Here is a 21514-nt window from a genome sequence, read left to right as displayed (position 1 = left end):
GCGGGACATCCGGTGGAAGTAAACAATGAAAAGGCGGCAGTATGGTTGTTCCAGCGTGAACTTTTGGAGGCTTTGTGTTGTTGTGTGAGCTGAGTGTGTGAGCTGCGGCAGCAACGATGCCTTCAGTTCAGTATCTGAGAGAGTTCATCAACGAGCGACTAACTGCTGCTGCTGAACAAATATTCTTGGAGTTTGAAAAAACGATCGTCCAGTACGAGGAAGAGATCGACCGTCAGCGCAGACTGCTGGATATCACCTGGAAACCCCAAATCAAGCTGCACAGGACAGGTGAGTGTCCCTCTGAGGGAGCATCCTGATCACAGCTCTGCGGGACGTTAACACTAGGAAGGCCCAGAGCCCAGCCATTTGGCTTTTCTACCTTTAAAACCCGGAGAGCAGCCAAATGGCTGGTAGGCTTTTAGCTAAGCTTTAGCTTCAGGCAAGTGGAAGCTAAATTGGCTAGTCATTCATATGTAAATTGGGTTGTTACCTGGGAATTCTGGAGGGAGGGGAGTGGGGGTGTGTGGATGAGGGGGTGGGGGAGCTGCTAAAAGCGGTGAGCTTCCTTTTGTTTCATCTTGATGCATTCTCAATCATCCAGGGAAACAAATCTCCAAAAGTCACCAACTTGGAGTGTTTCAGTTTGCCATCTTAGGGAGAAATCAACACACATGGGTGTATGTCCTTTGTTGCTGAGATTTATTGATAAAAACAGTACAAAAAATCAACCATTTGTACACATTTTTACAAATAATTATAAAAAGTGAGTGAGTACATTTCAACATTTTCAGCAATCACTCACAATCCTGGCACTGCCATGGTATCTGTAGTCTGCATTTACCACATGTGTATCTGTTGCAGTGAACACATCGCACAGTGGCATGATTGTTCTTGCAATTGTGTTTGACCTGACACATGGCTCTTTTTCCAGGGCTCGGTGTGGAGGGTTGTGTCAAAGGCAACTGTTCTTTTCTTGCCTTCTTCGCAGCTACATGAGAGTGAGCTAACTCCCTTGCAAGCTCCACCAGGAAGTCCACCCGTCTTTCCTTCGTCCCGGAGCATGCTTGATACAGCACATGTGCATTCAGTGCTGCCATGTCAATCATGTTATAAAACACGGCAACTGGCCAGCGCCGTGTTCCTCTGCGGACAGTGTACTCCCGAACCATCTGGTCCATCACATCCACGCCACACTTTGTTTTGTTGTAAAGGGTGACAGTGTTTGGCTTCCTTTTGGTAGTGTTATCAGTCTGAACCACGCCGTGCATGCTGCTAAGAATATAGACTGTCTTCTTCCGTTTGGCCGCATACGCCGTCAGCGTGGCAGCAGAGGTTGAAGGAATGGAGAGTTTAAATGTTAGTTGTAAACAGCTATATCATATAATAACTGCAGCTGTAGCTGTGATCAGACATCCCCCTGCAGGCCCTGAAGCTGAGCTCTGAGGTCCTCACAAACCTGCTGGAGCCAGCTTCCATCCTGGGGAGCACGTTTTTGTGTTTCAGCGCGGGGCGAGGCACAAAACCCAGATGGTCCAGATGGACCAGATGGTTCGGGAGTACACTGTCCGCAGAGGAACACGGCGCTGGCCAGTTGCCGTGTTTTATAACATGATTGACATGGCAGCACTGAATGCACATGTGCTGTATCAAGCATGCTCCGGGACGAAGGAAAGACGGGTGGACTTCCTGGTGGAGCTTGCAAGGGAGTTAGCTCACTCTCATGTAGCTGCGAAGAAGGCAAGAAAAGAACAGTTGCCTTTGACACAACCCTCCACACCGAGCCCTGGAAAAAGAGCCATGTGTCAGGTCAAACACAATTGCAAGAACAATCATGCCACTGTGCGATGTGTTCACTGCAACAGATACACATGTGGTAAATGCAGACTACAGATACCATGGCAGTGCCAGGATTGTGAGTGATTGCTGAAAATGTTGAAATGTACTCACTCACTTTTTATAATTATTTGTAAAAATGTGTACAAATGGTTGATTTTTTGTACTGTTTTTATCAATAAATCTCAGCAACAAAGGACATACACCCATGTGTGTTGATTTCTCCCTAAGATGGCAAACTGAAACACTCCAAGTTGGTGACTTTTGGAGATTTGTTTCCCTGGATGATTGAGAATGCATCAAGATGAAACAAAAGGAAGCTCACCGCTTTTAGCAGCTCCCCCCCCCCCCCATCCACACACCCCCACTCCCCTCCCTCCAGAATTCCCAGGTAACAACCCAATTTACATATGAATGACTAGCCAATTTAGCTTCCACTTGCCTGAAGCTAAAGCTTAGCTAAAAGCCTACCAGCCATTTGGCTGGTGGCGGGTTTTAAAGGTAGAAAGGTAGAAGCCTGGGACTGCCAGTGTTAAGTCTGCGCACAGACGCGCGCGCACCGAACAAAAGGTCTCGTGCGTCCTGCGCGGTCTGGGCTCTCTGGAAGGTCGCCAACAGCTCAGCCACGTGATCAAATATCAGCTGATCGATTTGCAGCGTACACACGTGGTAAACTGTCGCGATCAACTCCGGACGTGGCCCCTGACGTCGGTCTGTTTGATGAGCCCGTCTCCTTTCCCTGACCTGGAGCGCGAGCCGCGGGCGGCCAATGAGTGCACAGGACAAACTACGTCACCACCATGTTGTCTCTGTTTGTGAAAATAAACCCGGGCTTCATTAAAGCGTGGGCGAGGACACGCCCCGTGGGCTCTCAGGCAGCAGGGATTTAAAATAGCTCTCTACCGACTTACCTGAGCACACCTGCTCAGTCCGCCTCACACCACCTCCACCCAGTGGCGTGTCTAGAAAATTTTTGTTGGGGGGGCCAGGTAGGGGCACAGATTTGGAGAAGGGTGGCAGATTTAATTGGCAGATAATGTTTTAAAAAAAAAATTCTACCAACCATTAACCATAATTCAATAATCCTATAAACCTAATAACCGAATGCGCTTTTAACTCTTATTAGAATGAGATTTTAACCACTACGGTGCAAAGTTTTTAGATACTGCGTTGATAAAGTACAAGAGATACAATCAGTCAGTGTTTACTCAGCATTCAAGGACATCAATATTTGCATAGTATTTTTACTGACATATAGTGCACATATGTTTTGGGCAAAAACATTTTTGAATATTAAAATACGAACATTTGTAACAAACAATTGACAAATTAGCCAATTCCAATGTAAAACTTTATCTGCTTATTAAAAAAAGAAGATAATCTTCTCACAAACTGGTGTTTGATTTTGAAACAGGAAAAAAGTGGGGAAACAACTGAAAAGACTAATATTTGAATGAAACCTGAAAGCAAGTAAATACTTTCTATGCTGCCTTATCGTAAACTTTGGTAATATTGATAAAGAACAACACTGGCTGATGATAAAATACAGTCAGCTGGCACAGTGACACTGCCAGTATTAACCTGCAGGGCTGGACTGGGACAAAAAAATTGGGCATTTTTACTACAGACCGGCCCACCAGGTATTAAAGCCATAAAGCCTTTGACTGAAAACAAACGCTGTTGTGACAGTGATGTACAGTCTTTTTGGTATATGTATGATTTCTATACATTTTACGTCAGATAAAAACTTTGGTTGTAAGATTTAGATAATTATTTAATAAAAGCGAGATATTTTAAATGAGAATAAGAAAGAAAAGTATGTCTTTGTGCCCACCTCTCCCTGTTAATGCCCTACATGCCCCCCTGGCAAAACCTTCCTAGACCCGCCCCTGCACAGTTACCAGCTGTCAGCTACTTAGAAAAGGATCCTGGTGTTATTTATCTCTCAGAAACAGTTCATAACTTCAACTCATCCATGTCACCTAAAAGGTAAACCTGTTTCTCCATCACCTGTTCAGCTCTGATGGTTCAGTAAGGACATCTCCTGGTTTCATCTTCATGTTTCCCTCTCACCACATATACAAACAGACATCATGACCAGCAGCTTTACAGCTGTGGCTCCAGCAAACATCAGCTGATACTAGAAATTAATATTAAATACATTCTAACAACAGCTGATCAAGCTTAAACGTGCTGCTGTTGTTTAGCGCGACATCTGCTGGTTTCCTGTTTCTGGCGCAAAGTGGGCGATAAATAAACAAGAGAGAAAAGCCGATCAGCTGATCATTGATCAGTTTCATGATTGAAGTAGCAACAGGAGAGGGAGGGGGAGAGAATGAGAGAAGAAGAGGCAGCTGTGCAGCGTAACGACAGAATAAATCCAGCTTTGTGTCTTTTTTCCATTCTAGCTAAAGTCCGGGACAAACTGCGTCTCTTCTCAGCTCAATACGAAACGTGTAATATTTTCTCTGAATGAGGGACCATTCCATTTTTTTAAGGAGCCGTTGGAAACTCTACTAACTAACCTTATGAATAAAATAAAGTTCACTATCAGTAACATCATAGCACCCACCCAGCTGTATAAAAACTCCGTCAAACTGGCTAGAACGCAGTATGAGTTATTGCAACTGACAGTAAAAAGTCAGCAACATGAAAATAAACTCCACCTAAACTTGGTTTATATCTGACCCAGATAGACTGCAGGTCATAACTTCTTACCTGAAGTTCAGTTCACCTGACACTCGGACTGGCGGCTGCTTCGGGGCTCTCCTCCTGCCTCCCCTTCCCTCATCCACCTGTTGCCTCTGTGGAAGCCCCGCCATGGCCACCACCAAACAACGGAGTTATTTCTACACATCGACCTGCATCTGGCCAATCCACCACCTCTCATTGTTCATGCCGTTACAAAAAAAATAAAAAATAAGTCAAATAAGCCCGATGGCCAGTCCAGCTATGTTAACCTGCAACCAAATCTGCAGCTCCATACAGCAATGTTACGACTTAGATTATATCTTATAACTCATAACTCTTATGTTAGCTCCCCTCAGTAGCATACTGTCTGAAATATTCCACAGCTGCAATAATTCTTTAAGTGTTATTTTTTTCCTTGGTATTCTAATTTCACCGAAGTTTACTAAACTCAACAAACTTAATATTACTTACCGGGACATTTATTCTGTCCTCATTTTCTTTCACCGAAAAATTGTTTCCTGTAGTGCGTCTTTCGCGCTTGGCTCTCCTACCTTTGCTAACGTGATGCACATAGCGCAGAAGCCGATGCTGCATTCACTTACACTCGGATATCTGAGCGTCACCGTGAAAACATAATCGGACATTTGATATTTGATTGAATTTTATTGTTTTGCCTTTGGGGTGGCACCTGGGGTGGCCAGTCTGGTTGGGGGGGTGGCCTGTGCCCCCCCAGGCCACCCCGCTGGACACGCCATTGCCTCCACCTGTTTTATAGGCGTGGGGTCAGCTCCAACCAGGCGCAGATGAGTGTCTGGATCCTTAACTGTGGGCCTGTCAGGCTGTCACATGCTGGGGAAAGAAAAACCCAGAGTTATGAACGCCGTGTAACCGTACAGCACCACCACGCCATGAGCTCGCTCTGACAGCAAACCGTGTTCACGTGCAGTCAGCTGTGCCTCGCACGCAGCTCTGGATAAATCCCTGCCTCCACCTGAGGCTCAGTCCTCAGGACCCCGCAGCAGATTATCAGCAGAGTTCTCCCTGATGGCACAAACGTCCTCCTCTCAGACAGAAACACGACCTGCGTGGGTGCTGCGTGATGTTCATCAGGTGCGCTGCTGTTGGAGCTGCGCGGCTGTCGGCTGATTGCTGCTTATTATTACACGTTGTTGCTATTGTCACCATACGTAACAGTTATTTAATCCTATTGTTTTTATCTGCTTTTTTAAGTGTTTATTGAAGTTATGCATGAAATGAAATGCACCTCGTTTAACGGCTTCCTTAGTTTTAAGACTCATAAGTACAGAGGAGCATGGTAGTCTAGGTGTGTGCACTCACTTCAGGTACTTTTCCTTCACACAGGTGTGAGGACAGAAAAAAACAACACGTGCAGATAAATGTAGTTTGTAACTACGTACATGCATGGTGACATTAGTACGTGTTACTATACAGAGTAAAAACATTTAAACATTTATTCCTTCAATCATGACAATCAGCAATATCCAGTGAAGCCGTGTCTCATACTCTAAAGTCAAGTAATCTTTTCCATCTTATAAATCTGTAACGTTACATGAGTCCAGCTGGGTAATGTTGGTGGATCCTGTGTTGGCCATCTTTTGGTCAGCAACACACCAAGTATTTATCTACACCCTGTGTGTCTGAGGGCGTGTGTCCTCTAGGGCCGCCACAAACGGTTATTGTGATAGTCGACTAATCAGATGATCCAACGTACAGCTTACTGCACCAGCAGCATCTGCTCTTATATAACTATCATTAGCTTACAGCTTGAAGTGTTTAAGGTGCTAACTAAAAATAAAGACAAGATGATAGTTTATTAAATTTTAATGACATTTGCAGATTGTTTCGGTGAAGTTTAATAAACTCCTTGCTATCTAAAATATAACAGGACACCGGAGTAAATTCTCGAGCATCTCACACTTCTGATAATCAGCTGTCTGCTTGACGTTTATTCAGCTGTGTAAAAACTATAACTTTAATCTCAGACAAACCGATTTACTCAGGAACAAATAAAATACTGAAAAAAGCCAAACAATAACATTGTTAAGTTATCTAAGTGACTCATATATCATGTTTAACCTGAGTAACGAAAGACGGCGGTGGGTTTGGAAACAATTTGCCGGGAGTCCGGTGTTCTCACGGCTCTAGTTAGCCTAGCCCCCGGCTAGCTATCGAGCTAGTGGGTAACAGACGTCTCCGAAAACGTCAGAGCGCTTTTGAAAATATGTGGTGTCCTGATAAACTGAGCAGATATTTGAGGTTTACACAGCTACATTCTCGCCTGAAAATATGTGAAACGTTTATTTTGTGACCCAGAAAGAATAATAAGAGTAATATTAAAACTAACTAGCTGCCGCCATTGTTGGAAACTGCGCTGGGTCGCGCTATGAATTCTGGGACACAGCTTCTTCTTCGGGGTTTAACGGCAGCTGGCATCCTTGTACATGCAGTGCTGCCATCTTCTGTTTCAGTCCGTTATTACACTCTTAAATCCTGCCACTTATTCCTGCGTCTTTTGGGATCTTACAAAGCTTCAAACGACGCGTCGACTATTAAATCAGTCGTGGACGATTTTGATCGTAATCGTGACTAGTCGATTAATCGTGTCAGCCCTAGTGTCCTACAAACATGGATTTGAAATCAAAGAGTAAATATGTGCTACAGATGTTTTGTATCACTTCCTGAACGTCTCTGCAGTAGTTATTAATATGCTTACAGTCCCAACACGCATGGTAGTGGTGTGCTGCCTCGGCCACAGTTGTTGTTGAGTGATTGTTGAAATCATGAAGACTTTTGTATATTTCTTAGTTTCTGACCTTTCAGCATTTAGAAAGAGTTGGATGAACGGCCTCGCTGGTTTTTGGCCTTTAATGTTTCGAGTATAAAGTTTCTTAGCTGGAGATGTCTGTAGTGGTCTCGATTTTCTAAATGAAATGTTTGCTTTAAAGTTTGGAAACTTCGTCTTCCCTCACAACGCCACATATGGAGTCCTTTTTCTATCCAGTTTTTAAACCTAGCATCTATCTGATTTGGTGTAGATTCTGAATCATATGCACACATTTCGATATTTTGTATCCTTCTCCAGCTTATTTTCTTTTATCACCATTTTACCCTGTAGAGTTGTCTGCCAGCACTGCCTGTACATGCGTATTGGTTATTGTTGTTCCATGTGATGGATCCCACCAGTGCATCATTGCTCAAGTACAATATTTTTTTGAACGCGGTGGGCCCAGCCACTGTTCTCTTTTAATGTTTTGTCATATAAATCTAGAGATCGTTTTATCCTGTTCAGTAAAATCTTTGTGATTAATCCTGAGTGGGAGGCACTGAAACATACAGAAATCTTTTGATGGTTTCTATTGTGGAGCTTATGCTCGGAGGTGTGATCCTGTCTCTTTAATATAAATGGTTGTAATTTTGTTTCCATTTCAGTGGGTCTGCTTGTTTGGGTTTTTCACATGGGCTGTAATTATAGGACCTCAGTTTACATCCTGTCATTGGACCAATGTTTTTGAGGCAGTTCTTTACCTCAGGCAGGGACTCCTCGGGTGTTTTGAAGTATAAACGTACATCATTGACATTTATTGCAACACCTGTGATTTTTTTCTGTTGCAGCAAAGAGGAGACGAGGCACAGCCTTCTGCAGTACTCTGTATCAGCACTGCCAACTAACAGAGCCAAAAGCCTCTTCAAGGATCACAGCCCGCTCTGTGTGCCGTTGTCTTGTATCATCCTGGGTTTATGTTGAAAGCCAGCTTGATCTCCTTTTTGTATATTGATGTTTCTGTGCCAATAATTTATGTCTTTGTCTACAAAGTAGCATCTTCTGTTCAGTCTCCCGAGTGTATGTGAAGTTCTTTTGATTTCTTGTTTCAGTGTATTCAGATTCTGGTTCAGTGCACGGCTGTTTTCCAGCTCTTTTTGGGAATCGTGACGTTTTTCCTGCTGAACTTTCTTTTTCCTTGAGGCTGCTGCAGTCATTTTATCTGTGAGGACACCTCTCCATTATCATTTTCTTTCATGTACTTTTGAATTTCATTCTTTCCTAAGATTAGCATCGTTAAGTAGGCTGGGCCTAAGTCTCCATGTTGTTTCTCTTTAGTCGACTACAATATTTATCAGGGCGCATTCGCTCAGGTCTACTGTTCCCACGTCCGACTCGATAGCTCTTGATCTGTCCCTGCGTTGGTCTATTCTGATATATGATGAGTGTGGAATAGGGAGCACCAATCAAACCCATGTCCTCCATCAGCTCTTTCACTTTTGTACCGGTTGTTTTGTTGGAGCTGTTTGTTTGGGGTTTAAGTGTATGTTCAGATCACCTCCACGCACCTTTAGACTGGCTAATCACCAACTTCTGCTTGTAAAAAGAGAAAGTACTGCAGGGTGGGATGTACACACCTTTTGCCTGTAACTGCCTTTTACTATTATTTTGGTTCTTATGAGGAGATTTCCTTCAGCAGACCTGGAGCTTGTCTCTGCTGCTGCCCTGGGGTGTGTTCTCTCCCGGGATGCTCCATGCTTGCTGGATCAGCTGCTCCACAGGATCCACTGGGGGGTCTTTGACCGGGGATCCTCGGTCCTTCAGGGTCTTTTGTAGCCTCATCAGCTGAGTGGTAGATTGAAGCTGATTTTCTTCAGCTTCACTTCGTTGTATTCTTTGTTTATTCAGCACCGCTGTCAGATAATCATGATCGAAATAAATCCTCCAATTTGTTGCCTTCATGTCTTTCTTAATCCGTGACTGAGAACCTTCACAGACGTGCTTTAAGCAGAATTTTGTTTCGTAGTGTGAAATGTGATCACCATCGATCTGAGTCTTTCAGTGGAGGCAGGCTTGGAGGTGAGCGCTCTGTGTGCAGCTCAGTGTCGGGTGGACTGTCCAGGTTTTCTCTGAGTTTCTCCACAAAACCTCCCCTCTTCATTTTCTGTGACATTATACATCCTAATATTGTCTCTCCTGGCTCCTCCTGGCCCATAAGTTCTCCATCGTGTCGGGCTGGAGCTTTGAGCACATGTTTCATCACCTGCTCCAGTATTTGAGCTCTGCTTTCGCCTGCTTCAGTCCGGTTTTCCACCTCTCCGATTCTCCTCTTGGTCTAAGACATCTAAGGTAAAATTACCTTTTATATCTTCGAGCTGTGTGTTTTGCTCTCCTTTTGAAATTCTTGAATTTCTTGTAAGATAATCTCCGTATTTGGCCGGCAGGTTGGAGGGATGTCTGCCTCATGTTGTCTTCAGCATTGCCAGCACATAGCAGGCCCACCAGTCCTCATCCACTTACTGCGTCACGTTCTTCTTTCTTTTCCTCTCGTTTCCAGCGTTTTTAACATCAAACAGGTTTTAAATCTCAGTTTGCAGGACATGTTTCTGTTTTTGATCGGAGGAGGTGTGTCTATGCGGCCGTCATGAGAGAGGGCGGAACAGGAAACCCCCATTGTTTGTTTTCATTCCTCCTACATGTCATGTAGCCGTCTGCCACCAGGTGGAGCATGACTCCAGAAACCCTGTCAGAGTCAGAGAGACTTTATTAAGTCGTCATAGCAACAAATATATAACCAACAACAAACGCTCGTATAAAACGAGCGTAGAAGCAGAGATATTGATAGATAACTATGAGGTGTGACTAATCCCGTTCCACATGTGTGGATCTGACACCAGTGGATGAATGACAGCAGCAGAAGGAACGAGCTCCTGTTCCCTCACACAGCCAGGCTGAAGGAACCTGTTGCTGAAACTGGGAGTCACTGATCACCTCCTCCAGGCTGGGAGCTTCAGAGCTGCACACACTGAAGGATCTGAGCCGGCTCAGACTCTTTCTGTAGGCAGCGTCCGGCCGGCAGACCTCTCCAGCTTCTCATCCAGCTCGACTCCCAGATACTGACAGGATGTGACATCAGTGCCACCAAAGCAGACAGGCGAGGGTCGGGATCTGTTGTTGTTTCTGTTAAAGGCAAAACAATTAGATTAGGGACACAAGTGGAGGTCATCATTCATGGCGTGCGGCACAATACGCCACGCTGTGTGATCGTCGTCTCTGTTTCGGATGTTACATGTTTTGTAGGAACATGCTTTCCTGTCTCGTGTATATACGGCCGCTTTATTGTCCACGTGGTTCTTTAGTGTTCAAAGGTGCCGCACGGTCAAGCTCATAAATGAGTGATGTCATTAAAGCTTTCAAACGCCTCTGATTAGACGGTTTTTGGCGTTTTCTATGAAACGCAAAAGCAGCACATGTTCCAGACATTTCCACGTCTCGCACGATTTGTTGTCTTTTAAAGTGTTTGTCCTTGTTCCTGATGTGCAGCTTCCAAACACAAAGCGTCCGGCTCGAGACGCATCTTTCACAAACGGGGCCGATATATCTCCAGATGTTCTGGGAGTGCGTTCCTCCGTGCTGTTGGACAACCACACAGCATGTCCGGGCGTTCCCTTTGCAGTGACAGGAGGACACAGCAGCTTTTAAACCAGTACTGTGCTTGTGCTGCGGGTCAGGTCCTCCTCTGTGTCACTGGGATTGTCTCGTCCTCAGAATTGATGATGCTATTGCTGGACTGGGTGGGGGTGTGGATGTGGGTGTAAAGGGTGGAGCCAGCGTTTAGGCTCGGGTGATGTGGGGCCCCGCTCGTCTACCCTGGGAGCAATCACACAGAAGTGAGGCAGTGAGGGGTCGTCAGCTGGTCACCGGTCTGTGACCAGGACATGAGCTGAAGTCCACAAAGAGCAGCGTAGCGTAGATCACCTGACTGAGGATGAGGGAATCCCAGAAATGTATAAAAGACGACGTGTTGAATTAAAAACCAATCTGTTTTATCCCGTGGCAATGAAACTGAAATAAAGATGTATAGTTGTTGTCTGAAAACGAAGCGTGTGTGTGTGTGTGTGAGGACACTGTTGTGTCATTTGTAGTTTGAACTAATGTTTTCGTGGTTTGTCTCTCTGTCTGTGAGGAGGAGCAGCTGTGTGACCTGAAGATGAACTCCAGTGAGGACCAGGAGGAGCCGACGCCTCTACACATTAAAGAGGAACAGGAGGAAGTGCGCACCAGCCAGGAGGATGAGCAGCTCGTCCTGAAGGATGAGACCGACGCCTTCTTGGTGACTGCTTTTGATGACAGTGACCACAGTGAACCAGAGGCTAACGGTCACCAGCTTCACTCTGACGGCGCTCCCGGCAGCTGTCCGGTGTCAGAGAGTCAGCGCGACGCCGACTCGAGTAAAAAGCCTTTTAAATGTAATGTTTGTGGAAAAGCCTTTAAGAAAAACTCTTACGTAAAGGAACACCAGAAAATCCACTCAGGCGAGAAGCCGTATACTTGCCAAACATGTGAGAAGAGTTTCACTCGGAGGGCTCACCTGTTGGGTCACATGAGAACCCACACGGGCGAGAAGCCGTACTCCTGTGAAACGTGCGGGAAAGGTTTTACTCAGAGCAGTCACCTGCTGAGCCACATGCGGCTTCACACAGGTGAGAAGCCATACGCTTGTGAAATATGCGGGAAAGGTTTTATTCAGAGGGGTCACCTATTGGTCCATGTGAGAACGCACACCGATGAGAAGCCGCACACCTGCGAAGAATGTGGGAAGAGTTTCCGATTCAGCGGCACTTTGTCGGTGCACATGAGAACGCACACGGGCGAGAAGCCGTATTCCTGCAAAGCCTGCGGGAAAAGTTTCCGCCAGAAAAAGATTCTGTCCGTGCACATGCGCACTCACACGGGCGAGAAGCCGTATTCCTGCACAACGTGCGGTAAAGGTTTCGCTCAAAAAAGCGATCTGACGATCCACGAGCGAACGCACACGGGCGAGAAGCCGTATCCCTGCAAAGCCTGTGGGAAGAGCTTCCGCCAAAAAAACATCTTGTCCGTGCACATGAGAACGCACACGGGCGAGAAGCCGTACTCATGCAAGAGCTGCGGGAAAAGTTTCCGTCAGAAAAGCATCCTGTCCGTGCACATGAAGACGCACGCCGGCGAGGAGCTGTATCCCTGCGACGCGTGCAGCGCCACTTTTCCGTCTAGTCGCAGCTTGTTGGAGCACCTGGACACTCACACAGGTGAGGAGTCGTAGCCTGGAAAGCTGCAGGTCGGAGCGGGGCGTTGGCATCTGCCTCCCGCCTCGACTTTTGGCTCCGACGGCAAAGGAGCTCGTCAGCTCGTGTCGTTCACGCAGCCGTTTTCCTTTGCTTCGTCCATCCAACCCTAACCGTACCGACGCGCTCTGTTCCTGTCATGTTCTCCTCCACGGTTCCTGACCTGGATTCTGTCGTGGCTGCAATCCTCCCAGTTTCATTTTACCCTTCGTGTGTCATACTTACGGTAACTTTGTATCATTTCAGACTGTAGAGGTGACACTAACAAAGTGTAGGTTGTTGTTAAAGTAACCTGTATAAATAAAGTTTCTTCTAAATTGTGATCATGTTTTTCTTTTGCCCTGTTTATGAAATAAGAGAAAGTTTCAGTCACAGCGGTCTCACCCTCACCTCGCACTCTGAGAGAAGCTGCCCTCCCCCTGAACGATTATGACCTATGAGCTGTTCCACACGTCACAGCCACAAATTTAAATGTGCTGGGGGTTTTATGTGACGGGTAAACAGAATAGAGCATAACTGAAAATGATTGAGCAAGTTCACATGTTAGAATGACCCCGTCAGAGTTCAGACATACATGGATGCTCTCCATCCACTGACTGAACTCTGCCCCCTCGAGTCAATAAAACATTGACTGACCTGCTGCGGCGAGCAGCTGGAAGCTCGTCATTGTTTGATCCACAACAACAAAATGACTCGACTCAGTTTATTTATGGTTGTTTTTGTGCACTAAAGCTCTAATCCACGTCACCAGCGTTAACCCTGGTTTCTTCTTACTGGGGCATATCACCATGGTAACCTACGCTGCAAACAGCTTTGAGATCAGCAGGTATGAAAGTGCCTGCTGACCAATCAGAGCTCCGGAAAACGCCACCATTCCTGGAAGATCCCTCGTAGGAGGTCCAGACATTTCTCCAAAGTCTCGTGTTTCTGTGACGAGCCTCTGGAGGAAAAACAGATTCTCAGATTTATCCTTTCTTCTTTTTCCTGTTGGCAGCAAACAGCTTTCTACAACTGTTAATATGTGACCCTGAAACAGGATCGTTTGTACCCGTTAAGTCCTGTGTTTGAATTCTGTTTTTATTCTTTAGTCGGAGCTCGATAAACAGCTCTGTCAGGACGGAGCGATGATAAAGCTGAACTAAATCAACGCCTGTGGGAATAAATCACAGAGCGTATGAATACTGATGGTTTTCTTTTAAATAGAACATTTGGGTTTTTCTGTCGTCTGAAAAGAGATTAAACTCCAGAAGAAGTCATAGAGCAGAAGATATAATCTCAGCACTAAGGTTTGGTCATACAGTTTATATGACACTAAAAAGGATCATCTGAGCAAGTAATGTTAGAATGTGGTTAATATAGACGGGAAAGGCAAATCTGACTTTCAGAAAAATAGAGTTCAATTATGAATAAAAGAAATATTACAAAGCGACACAGGTGATGTAGTTTCAGGGTTTTAAGAGCAAAAAAGCTGTTCTCATCCAGAAGGTGGCGGTAATGCACCGGAAGTTGAAGAAGAGCTGCCAGAACTGTGAGGACGGACATCCGGTGGCTGGACCGTTAGCTTTGCTCCGGTGTGAGCCGAGTGTGTGAGCCGAGTGTGTGAGCCGAGTGTGTGAGCCGAGTGTGTGAGCCGAGTGTGTGAGCTGCGGCAGCAACGATGCCTTCAGTTCAGTATCTGAGAGAGTTCATCAACGAGCGACTAACTGCTGCTGCTGAACAAATATTCTTGGAGTTTGAAAAAACGATCGTCCAGTACGAGGAAGAGATCGACCGTCAGCGCAGACTGCTGGATATCACCTGGAAACCCCAAATCAAGCTGCACAGGACAGGTGAGTGTCCCTCTGAGGGAGGATCCTGATCACAGCTCTGCTGGAGATCACGGCAGGTGAGCGCAGGTGGAGCCTCTGCTCCGGTTTCCTCTCGGGTCCGACTTTTTCTCTTCTTTCTTTTTTCCAAAACCTTTATTAAAAAACAGTATACAGAGAATGTGCACGAATTAAGAAGTTACATACGTTCAAATGATTTTAAATAGCACAAAATCGTTTTTATTAAGTGATCCACGAATCAATCTTATGTAAGAGAGTATCATTATAGTAGAGTTTAAATTAGGTTTTTTGATACTGTATTTGCATTTGTGGAAATAAAATTTAGCTAAGATAACTAACAAATTTATTGTAAAGTATATATCACCTTCTTTTTTGCCTTCGAAATAAACAAAATCCAACATTTTCCCGTTTCAGAGTAAAGTCCTTGTCGAGATGTCCAGTGATGAATGTCCCGGAGTCCAAAACGTTGTATGTGAACAGATCAGAGGTGCTGCGCAGTCTCAGGATGGCTTCCACAACATCCACAGTTCATATTTATGTCCCCTTTGACCTTTGTCATATAATGATTAGCAGGATAATATTTATGAAGTATTTTAAATGAGACTTATTTCACTTTAATTTTTCCCAGATACTTGTTAGGAATTTTTCTCGTTAATGTCACTGACAAAGGAATTCCAATAAGAGATGCTCTCTGGAACAAAGCAGGAATATTCGTATTAGCAGACAGATTCTTCCAGTGTGTGAACCCACAGGGTTCAGAGAGGCAGATGATATGCAAGGTTGAATACCTGTAGAAAGCATTATAATACCCGTAGGTATTGCATCAAATAATACGACATATTCTTTGGATGTGGCTGAAAATTTATAAGTGTTTAAAAATTCTGGATAAGACATAAACTGCACATTAGGATTAAACAGCTGTTTCACTAAAACAATCTGTTTCTCAACCCACCTAGAAAAAAATAATGATTTATTTTTATACACTATGTTCCTATTATTCCAGATTAAACACGTTGGGGGAGTAAAGTTGTGTTTATATATAAGGGACCAAGCTAATAGAACTTGTTTGTGAAACGTCGACAGGTTTTCTGGAAGCTTATCTATATTACAATCACAACCTAAGACAAAACTTAGACCCCCAAACTTAGAGAAAATGTAGTGAGGAATACAATTCCAGATGGAGACCTGATTTTTAGGAAAATGCTTTGTCTGGTTAATCTTTAATGTATTGTTTAGAGCAGGGAATCCAAAACCTCTGTGTTCATCGTCATTCATCACTACACTCGTGCTGATGTAATGTGTCCCGTTTTTCCAGAGGAAGTGGAAGAGCATTCGGTCAACATCCTTACAAGTTTTGCCGTCCACATGCAGAGAAATTGCTGCATAAGTCAGTCGAGACAGACCTTCTGCTTTTCAGAGCAATACCCCCCCTTTAAACTTAAATCTCTCTGCAACCACTGATTTCACTTGGTTTGAGATTTTTTAATAATTTGGGGAAAATTTAGTAAAATTCTGTTGTTTTTGTTTTGTTTTTTATCTTTGCTCATCAGACCTAAATATGTTGCTTCATTTTTAACTGTTATATTACAAAGACTCTGAACATTACACTCTTTGACAGGTAATAACTGACATTTATTGAAGTTTAGCATCAATCCAGACCCTTCTGAGAAATCCTGTAAATGTAAAGCAGTCAGCACCTGGTTGGCATTTTAAAGAAAGGTTGTGGTATCATCTGCCAACTGACTGCTATGTTTATACCTTTCACAGGGCTATTCGAAATATGAGAGGCAAGAATTTGGGTGCAAAGTAAAAAGATCCGCGCTGATCGGCCTACACCTCGATTAAGACTAAAACGAGAAGTGGTGCTGTTTTTCATTCTAACACAGCTATTAGCATTGGAATACAGAGTTTTGATAGCTCTGCAGAAGATATCACCAAAACCACATTTCTGAAGTGTAAGAAATATAAACTCATGCTCAGTTGAGTCAAAGGCTTTATGGAAGTCCAGGACAAGGATCAATGAGTCATCAGATGCTGAGTAGTCCAGAATATCCAAGACGAGTCTAATATTATTGGAGATGTGCCTGTTTGTCATAAAACCAGACTGTGTCTCGTCTACAATATCATCCAAAATATATTTAATTCTTCTAGCTAGCAATAGAGTTAATATTGTACAATCATTATTTAGGAGGCTTGTTGGTCTCCAGTTGTCTGTAGAAAGTAGGTCCTTCTTAGGTTTGGGAATTAAAGTAATAAGTCCATCCATCTTTTTCCTGAACGAACAAAAGCTCCTTCAGCTTTCTGGCGCAAATCTCATCCAGTTTAGATTGAAAGGTCCTAAGACGTAATCTGTCCTCCTCCGAGACCTCGTCTGGTGGGAGTCAATATATGACAGAACAATCTGATTTTCTTCTGCTGCTGCACTCGACTTTTTTTGCCCCACACCGTCTCAACACTTGTTTCAAATTTCCCACTTTGTGCTGTAGGAATTCTCAGTATTAGCCTCGTCGATAAAGTGTTTTATAAGGCGTGTAATACGCTCTTCCTCTTTGGAGCTTGTCTCTGCCTTTGACATCTTTTATCTTCTCACATGCAAAGCCCACCATTCTTCTGACTCCGGCAATCTGTAACGCGAGGTCATCCATTCTTTCGTTTATTAGCTTTGATAGTTTCAGCAACATCCACGCTATCTTCCTTTGAGCGCAACGCCTTTCTTTGGCGCCGGAGACTGGCTGGATGAGACTGGTAGAGGTGGAAACTCGCCCATCACATCCTCAGTTATTGGGAGAGGTAGTGAAATAGCCGAGTAGTCACGGCAGTTGTTGGTTTACCAACACGGCTGTTTGGCTAGCATTAGCCTTTAGCAGTAGCTTTGTTCTGGAGCTAGCCGAGGGTCTTTTATTATCACGCTGTGACATTTTGGCGCTTTATTCATCAAATTCAGTCCTTTTCCGGATTAAATACCGAAGAAGCTTCTAAAGTCTGAATTGACATGATGTTCCTACCGTATTATAAGCTTACGTTTGCTAAGCGCGGCAGAAAAGTTTATTGTTAGAACAATAAAGTTTTTGCATTATAACATGATGTAGCTCTGGTTTTTGTTTGCCTGAGTGGCAGCTCGACACTTCTGTAATGCAGCGCTTTTCACAGATAAAAATCATAAAGTGCTTCACAATACTAGGAATCAAAATACAACAAATAACAATGTAAAACAATCAAATACAACATAAAAATTAATTGAAAGCTTGTCTATATAAAAATGTCTTCAGCGTAAAAACAGTAGAAGAGAATTCCACAGCCTGAAAGGCCCGATCACCACGAGTTTAAATGGAGTGCGTGCGGCGACCAGCAGTCTGTGACCTGATGACCTCAGAGCTCGGGACGATGAATGCAGTTTCAGCAGGTCCGATATGCACTGGGGAGCCTGAAAGGTTAGAACTAAAACAAGTAGAAAGACCTTTGCAAAAATCCAAACCGGAAGAAATAAAAGCATTAATAATCATCTGCACTTCAGCCTTTGACACCATTAGCCTGAGTTTTGAGATATTCCTTAGACGATGAAAGCAGTTGTGTACCAAGCGACATCGAGCTGTCAAATACGACACCGAGGTCTCGAAGGCTTGGTTTAACAGAAGCTGAAATGCTGCCTAATTTCTGAGATCATATGGTCGGGACCAGTAATTAATGTTTTATCAGAGTTTCGCTGGAGGAAGTTGTCGTTCACATGAAAGTCCTCATGTTTTTAAATCTGTCACATTGTGTTTGTTCATAAAACTGCTGCTAATCAAACTGAGTTTGCTGCACTGTGATGGGTTCAAGGGTTCTCCCTCCTGCTGAATCCACTTTAACCTCTTCCCCATTTTTATTTCTCTGCTCATGTTCTACTTAATCAGCTGTCCAGCTGATCGGTGGTGTGGTGAGGAAAATGTGGGCTCCTCATCGATGTTACGGAAAGACAGAGACAGGAGGCCGAGGCCTTTTTGTTCACTTTTATAAAAAGACTTTCATTGTTGTCTGAAGATAACAGTGCAGCTGGACATAGAGGCCTTTTTTTGCTGAGCTCTGTAATCTTGTCAACAGGATCATTTAATGAAAACGAGGAATCTACAGATGCAACATCTGGAATACGGAGTGTGGAATATGTAAACAAAGCAACATAAAAACCAGTTACTCAGCCACTCATCAGAATCCAAACCTGAGAGCCTGACAGCGTCTCACTCAGGTTGAGCTCTGGACTCTGACCAAACCATCGTAGTTGCTCCATTCGTTCCTGTTTCAGCCGTTCTGTTGGATCTTTGTGCTGCTGCTGATGGTCCGAGCTTCAGCTGTGGGACAGACGGCCTCACACTGACTCTAGAACACTTAGACAAGAGTTCACGGTGCACTGAGATCATCGTCCCTCCTCCACCGTGCTGACAGCTGCTCTCAGGTGTTTTTGCTGATATGCTGGGTTTGATTTTGTGCGTTATGGACAAACATCTCCACTTTGGTCTTGTCTGTCTGAAGGATACTGCTCCAGGAGGCTTTCTCTTTAGACAGAAGAGGCCTTCCCCTGCTTTTTTTTAGTCATACTGTCATGAAGTTTAAGCTTAAACCTGCAAACTGAAGAGTCTGAGATGAGCTCTTGGGTCTGTTGCATGCTCTGACCTGTTTCATTAATCTTCTGCACTGCAGAATGATGGACTTTGGTTTATTTTGATATGATCTTATAACCTTTCCAGGTTGATGGGCAGCTGCAGTTTCTTTTCTAAGATCACTGCTGATGTCTTTCCTCCTCAGCATCATGTTAACACACACCTGAATGCTCGAGACCAACAAAACATCTGCTTTCATAGCAAGGCTCACACTACCAATGATCAGCTCATTGTGAAGCTGGTTATGAGCACCTGGCTGCTGCTTACACACTCAGTAAATATCTGCAAAGCTCTCGTGGCATCTCTAAGGTGTTCTACAGCGTCGTGGAGGAGTGTGACAGCTCCTCTGCATCAGTCCATCAGAGCGCGTGATCAGGCGTGTTTGACACTTTATTTTTAATTTGGTTTCTTCTTTCATTAAGCTAGCAGTAGTTACCCTGGAACAGCAGGTCAGGGCAGACCTGGAACAGGACCTGGAAGCACCTTCCCACCTTTGACGTGACCTTTAACCTGTACAGTCCAACAAACCTGTCAGGTCAAGCTGGTTGCATGAGTGTGCTCACACTTAGACTAATACTTTGATTTAGTCACTGCTTTCAGGCTTCTTGGGTTAATGTCTTAGTTTACAGAGAGCTCACAAAGCATGAAAGCAACCTCATTGTTGAAAGACATCAGTCAGAAGAAAGGAAAATAAATTCCACAGCATTAGATTTATCCTGGAACACAATGAAGACAAAATATGGGACGACAGTGGCGATGCAAGACCTGCAGCATCACCGAAGGAGCTGCAAGAACTTCTGTTAAGCAGTGTCAGCCGTCTCCCTTCATAAGTCTGGACTGTGGGGGATGTGTCAAAGAGGGAAGCCTTTTCGAACAAAGGAAAACATCCAAGCCCGGCTACAGTTGGCATAAAAATACAGTAAGTCTTCCAAAAACATTTTGGTCTAATGAGACCGAGGTTCAGCTTTTTGGCCACAGGTACTTCTCTCTTTGTATAGCGTGGACATGTCACCATATTCAAATGATTTGATTCTGCGTTAGAAATACACCAACAGCACAACTCAAGAGCTCTGTACAGACGACTTGAGTTAGTAAAATTTAAGCCTTAATCCAATGAAAACAGGTGAGTTGTAACAACATCGTCCACCATACAGGAGGATGTTGTATCTGTAGCAACCAAACCAGTTTCTGTATCGGGCTGTAAACATATGCATTTTACCAGGGGATTCTATGGTTTATGATTTTAACCAGAGTTTATTTGCTGTGTTTTTAATCATGTCTCTTCTTTCATTTGTTGTTGACACTCCAGACGTCCAACAGCAGCCTGTCTGTAAGGAGGAGGAGGAGGTTCTCCCTGAGCAGCAGCTCTGGAACCAGGAGAGGAGCTCCAGTGTGGAGCAGGAGGAACCAGAACCTCCACAGATTAAAGAGGAAGAGGAGGAACTGTGCAGCAGTCAGGAGGGAGAGCAGCTGGGACTGAAGGAGGAGACGGATACCTTTATGGTGACTGAAACTTATGAGGAAAGTGACCACAGTGAACCAGAAGGAGACAGGGAGCAGCTTCTCTTTGAGAGTTCTGTGAACAACAACAGCAGAGATCAGCGAGCAGAACATTATAAAGAAGCAAGATCAACTAAAACCGTAGAGTCAGAGTCAAAAAAGAAGCATCGGAATAACAATGCAGACAGCTCAGTTATGTCAGAGAGCGAGAGTACCACAGGTACAGGTGTGAAGTCTGTAAAATGTTACGTTTGTGAAAAAACTTTCAAGAAAAAATCTCAGATGCAGATACATTACAGAACGCACACAGGCGAGAAGCCGTATTCATGCAAAACATGTGGGAAACGATTCAGCCAAAACTGCCATTTATCTGTTCACATGAAGATCCACAAAGGGGAGAAACCGTTCCCCTGCAATGTATGTGAAAAAACCTTCCGAGACACACTAACACTGAAATATCACATGAGGGTTCACACGGGCGAGAAGCCGTACTCATGCACAATTAGTGGGAAAGGTTTCTGTCAAAGTAATAACTTAAACATCCACATGAGAACACACACGGGCGAGAGACCTTACCCCTGTCAAATCTGTGAGAAAAGATTCATTGACTCCTCCACACTTAAAAGACACATCAGAACTCATACTGGTGAGAAGCCGTATGTTTGCAAAACATGTGGGAAAAGCTTCATTCAGAAAAATATTCTGTCTGTCCACATGAGGATCCACACAGGCGAGAAAACACATCCCTGTGAGCTCTGCGGAAAAAGCTTCCGGTCTCGTGAACTCTTGTTAGTCCACGTAAGAACACACTCAAAGTAGTATTTCTGTGAGACTTGTGGGAAAAGTTTCAGTGATCGTGGTATTTTTACTGCCCACATGAGAGGGCACTCAGGTGAGACGCTGTAGTTGTGGGAAACTAGA

The 21514-nt window shown here is 44.3% G+C and overlaps 1 protein-coding gene and 1 pseudogene across 1 annotated transcript; both read left to right on the top strand.

Annotated features, from left to right (window-relative positions):
- Positions 1–232: 232 nt before the first annotated feature.
- Positions 233–12956, top strand: LOC113010295 (gastrula zinc finger protein XlCGF8.2DB-like). The gene is made up of 2 exons (XM_026149314.1): positions 233–288; positions 11496–12956. The coding sequence occupies exon 2, from the start codon at positions 11517–11519 to the stop codon at positions 12609–12611; it is 1095 nt and encodes a 364-aa protein (XP_026005099.1). The 5' UTR covers positions 233–288; positions 11496–11516; the 3' UTR covers positions 12612–12956.
- A 1255-nt stretch (positions 12957–14211) lies between these two features.
- On the top strand, positions 14212–21514 carry LOC113010374 (zinc finger protein 570-like; annotated as a pseudogene).

This window comes from Astatotilapia calliptera, chromosome 18 (assembly GCF_900246225.1).
Source record: "Astatotilapia calliptera chromosome 18, fAstCal1.2, whole genome shotgun sequence".
NCBI lineage: Eukaryota > Metazoa > Chordata > Actinopteri > Cichliformes > Cichlidae > Astatotilapia > Astatotilapia calliptera.
The sequence above is the reverse complement of the archived record's forward strand: the minus strand, read 5'-3'. Positions and strand labels throughout refer to the sequence as shown.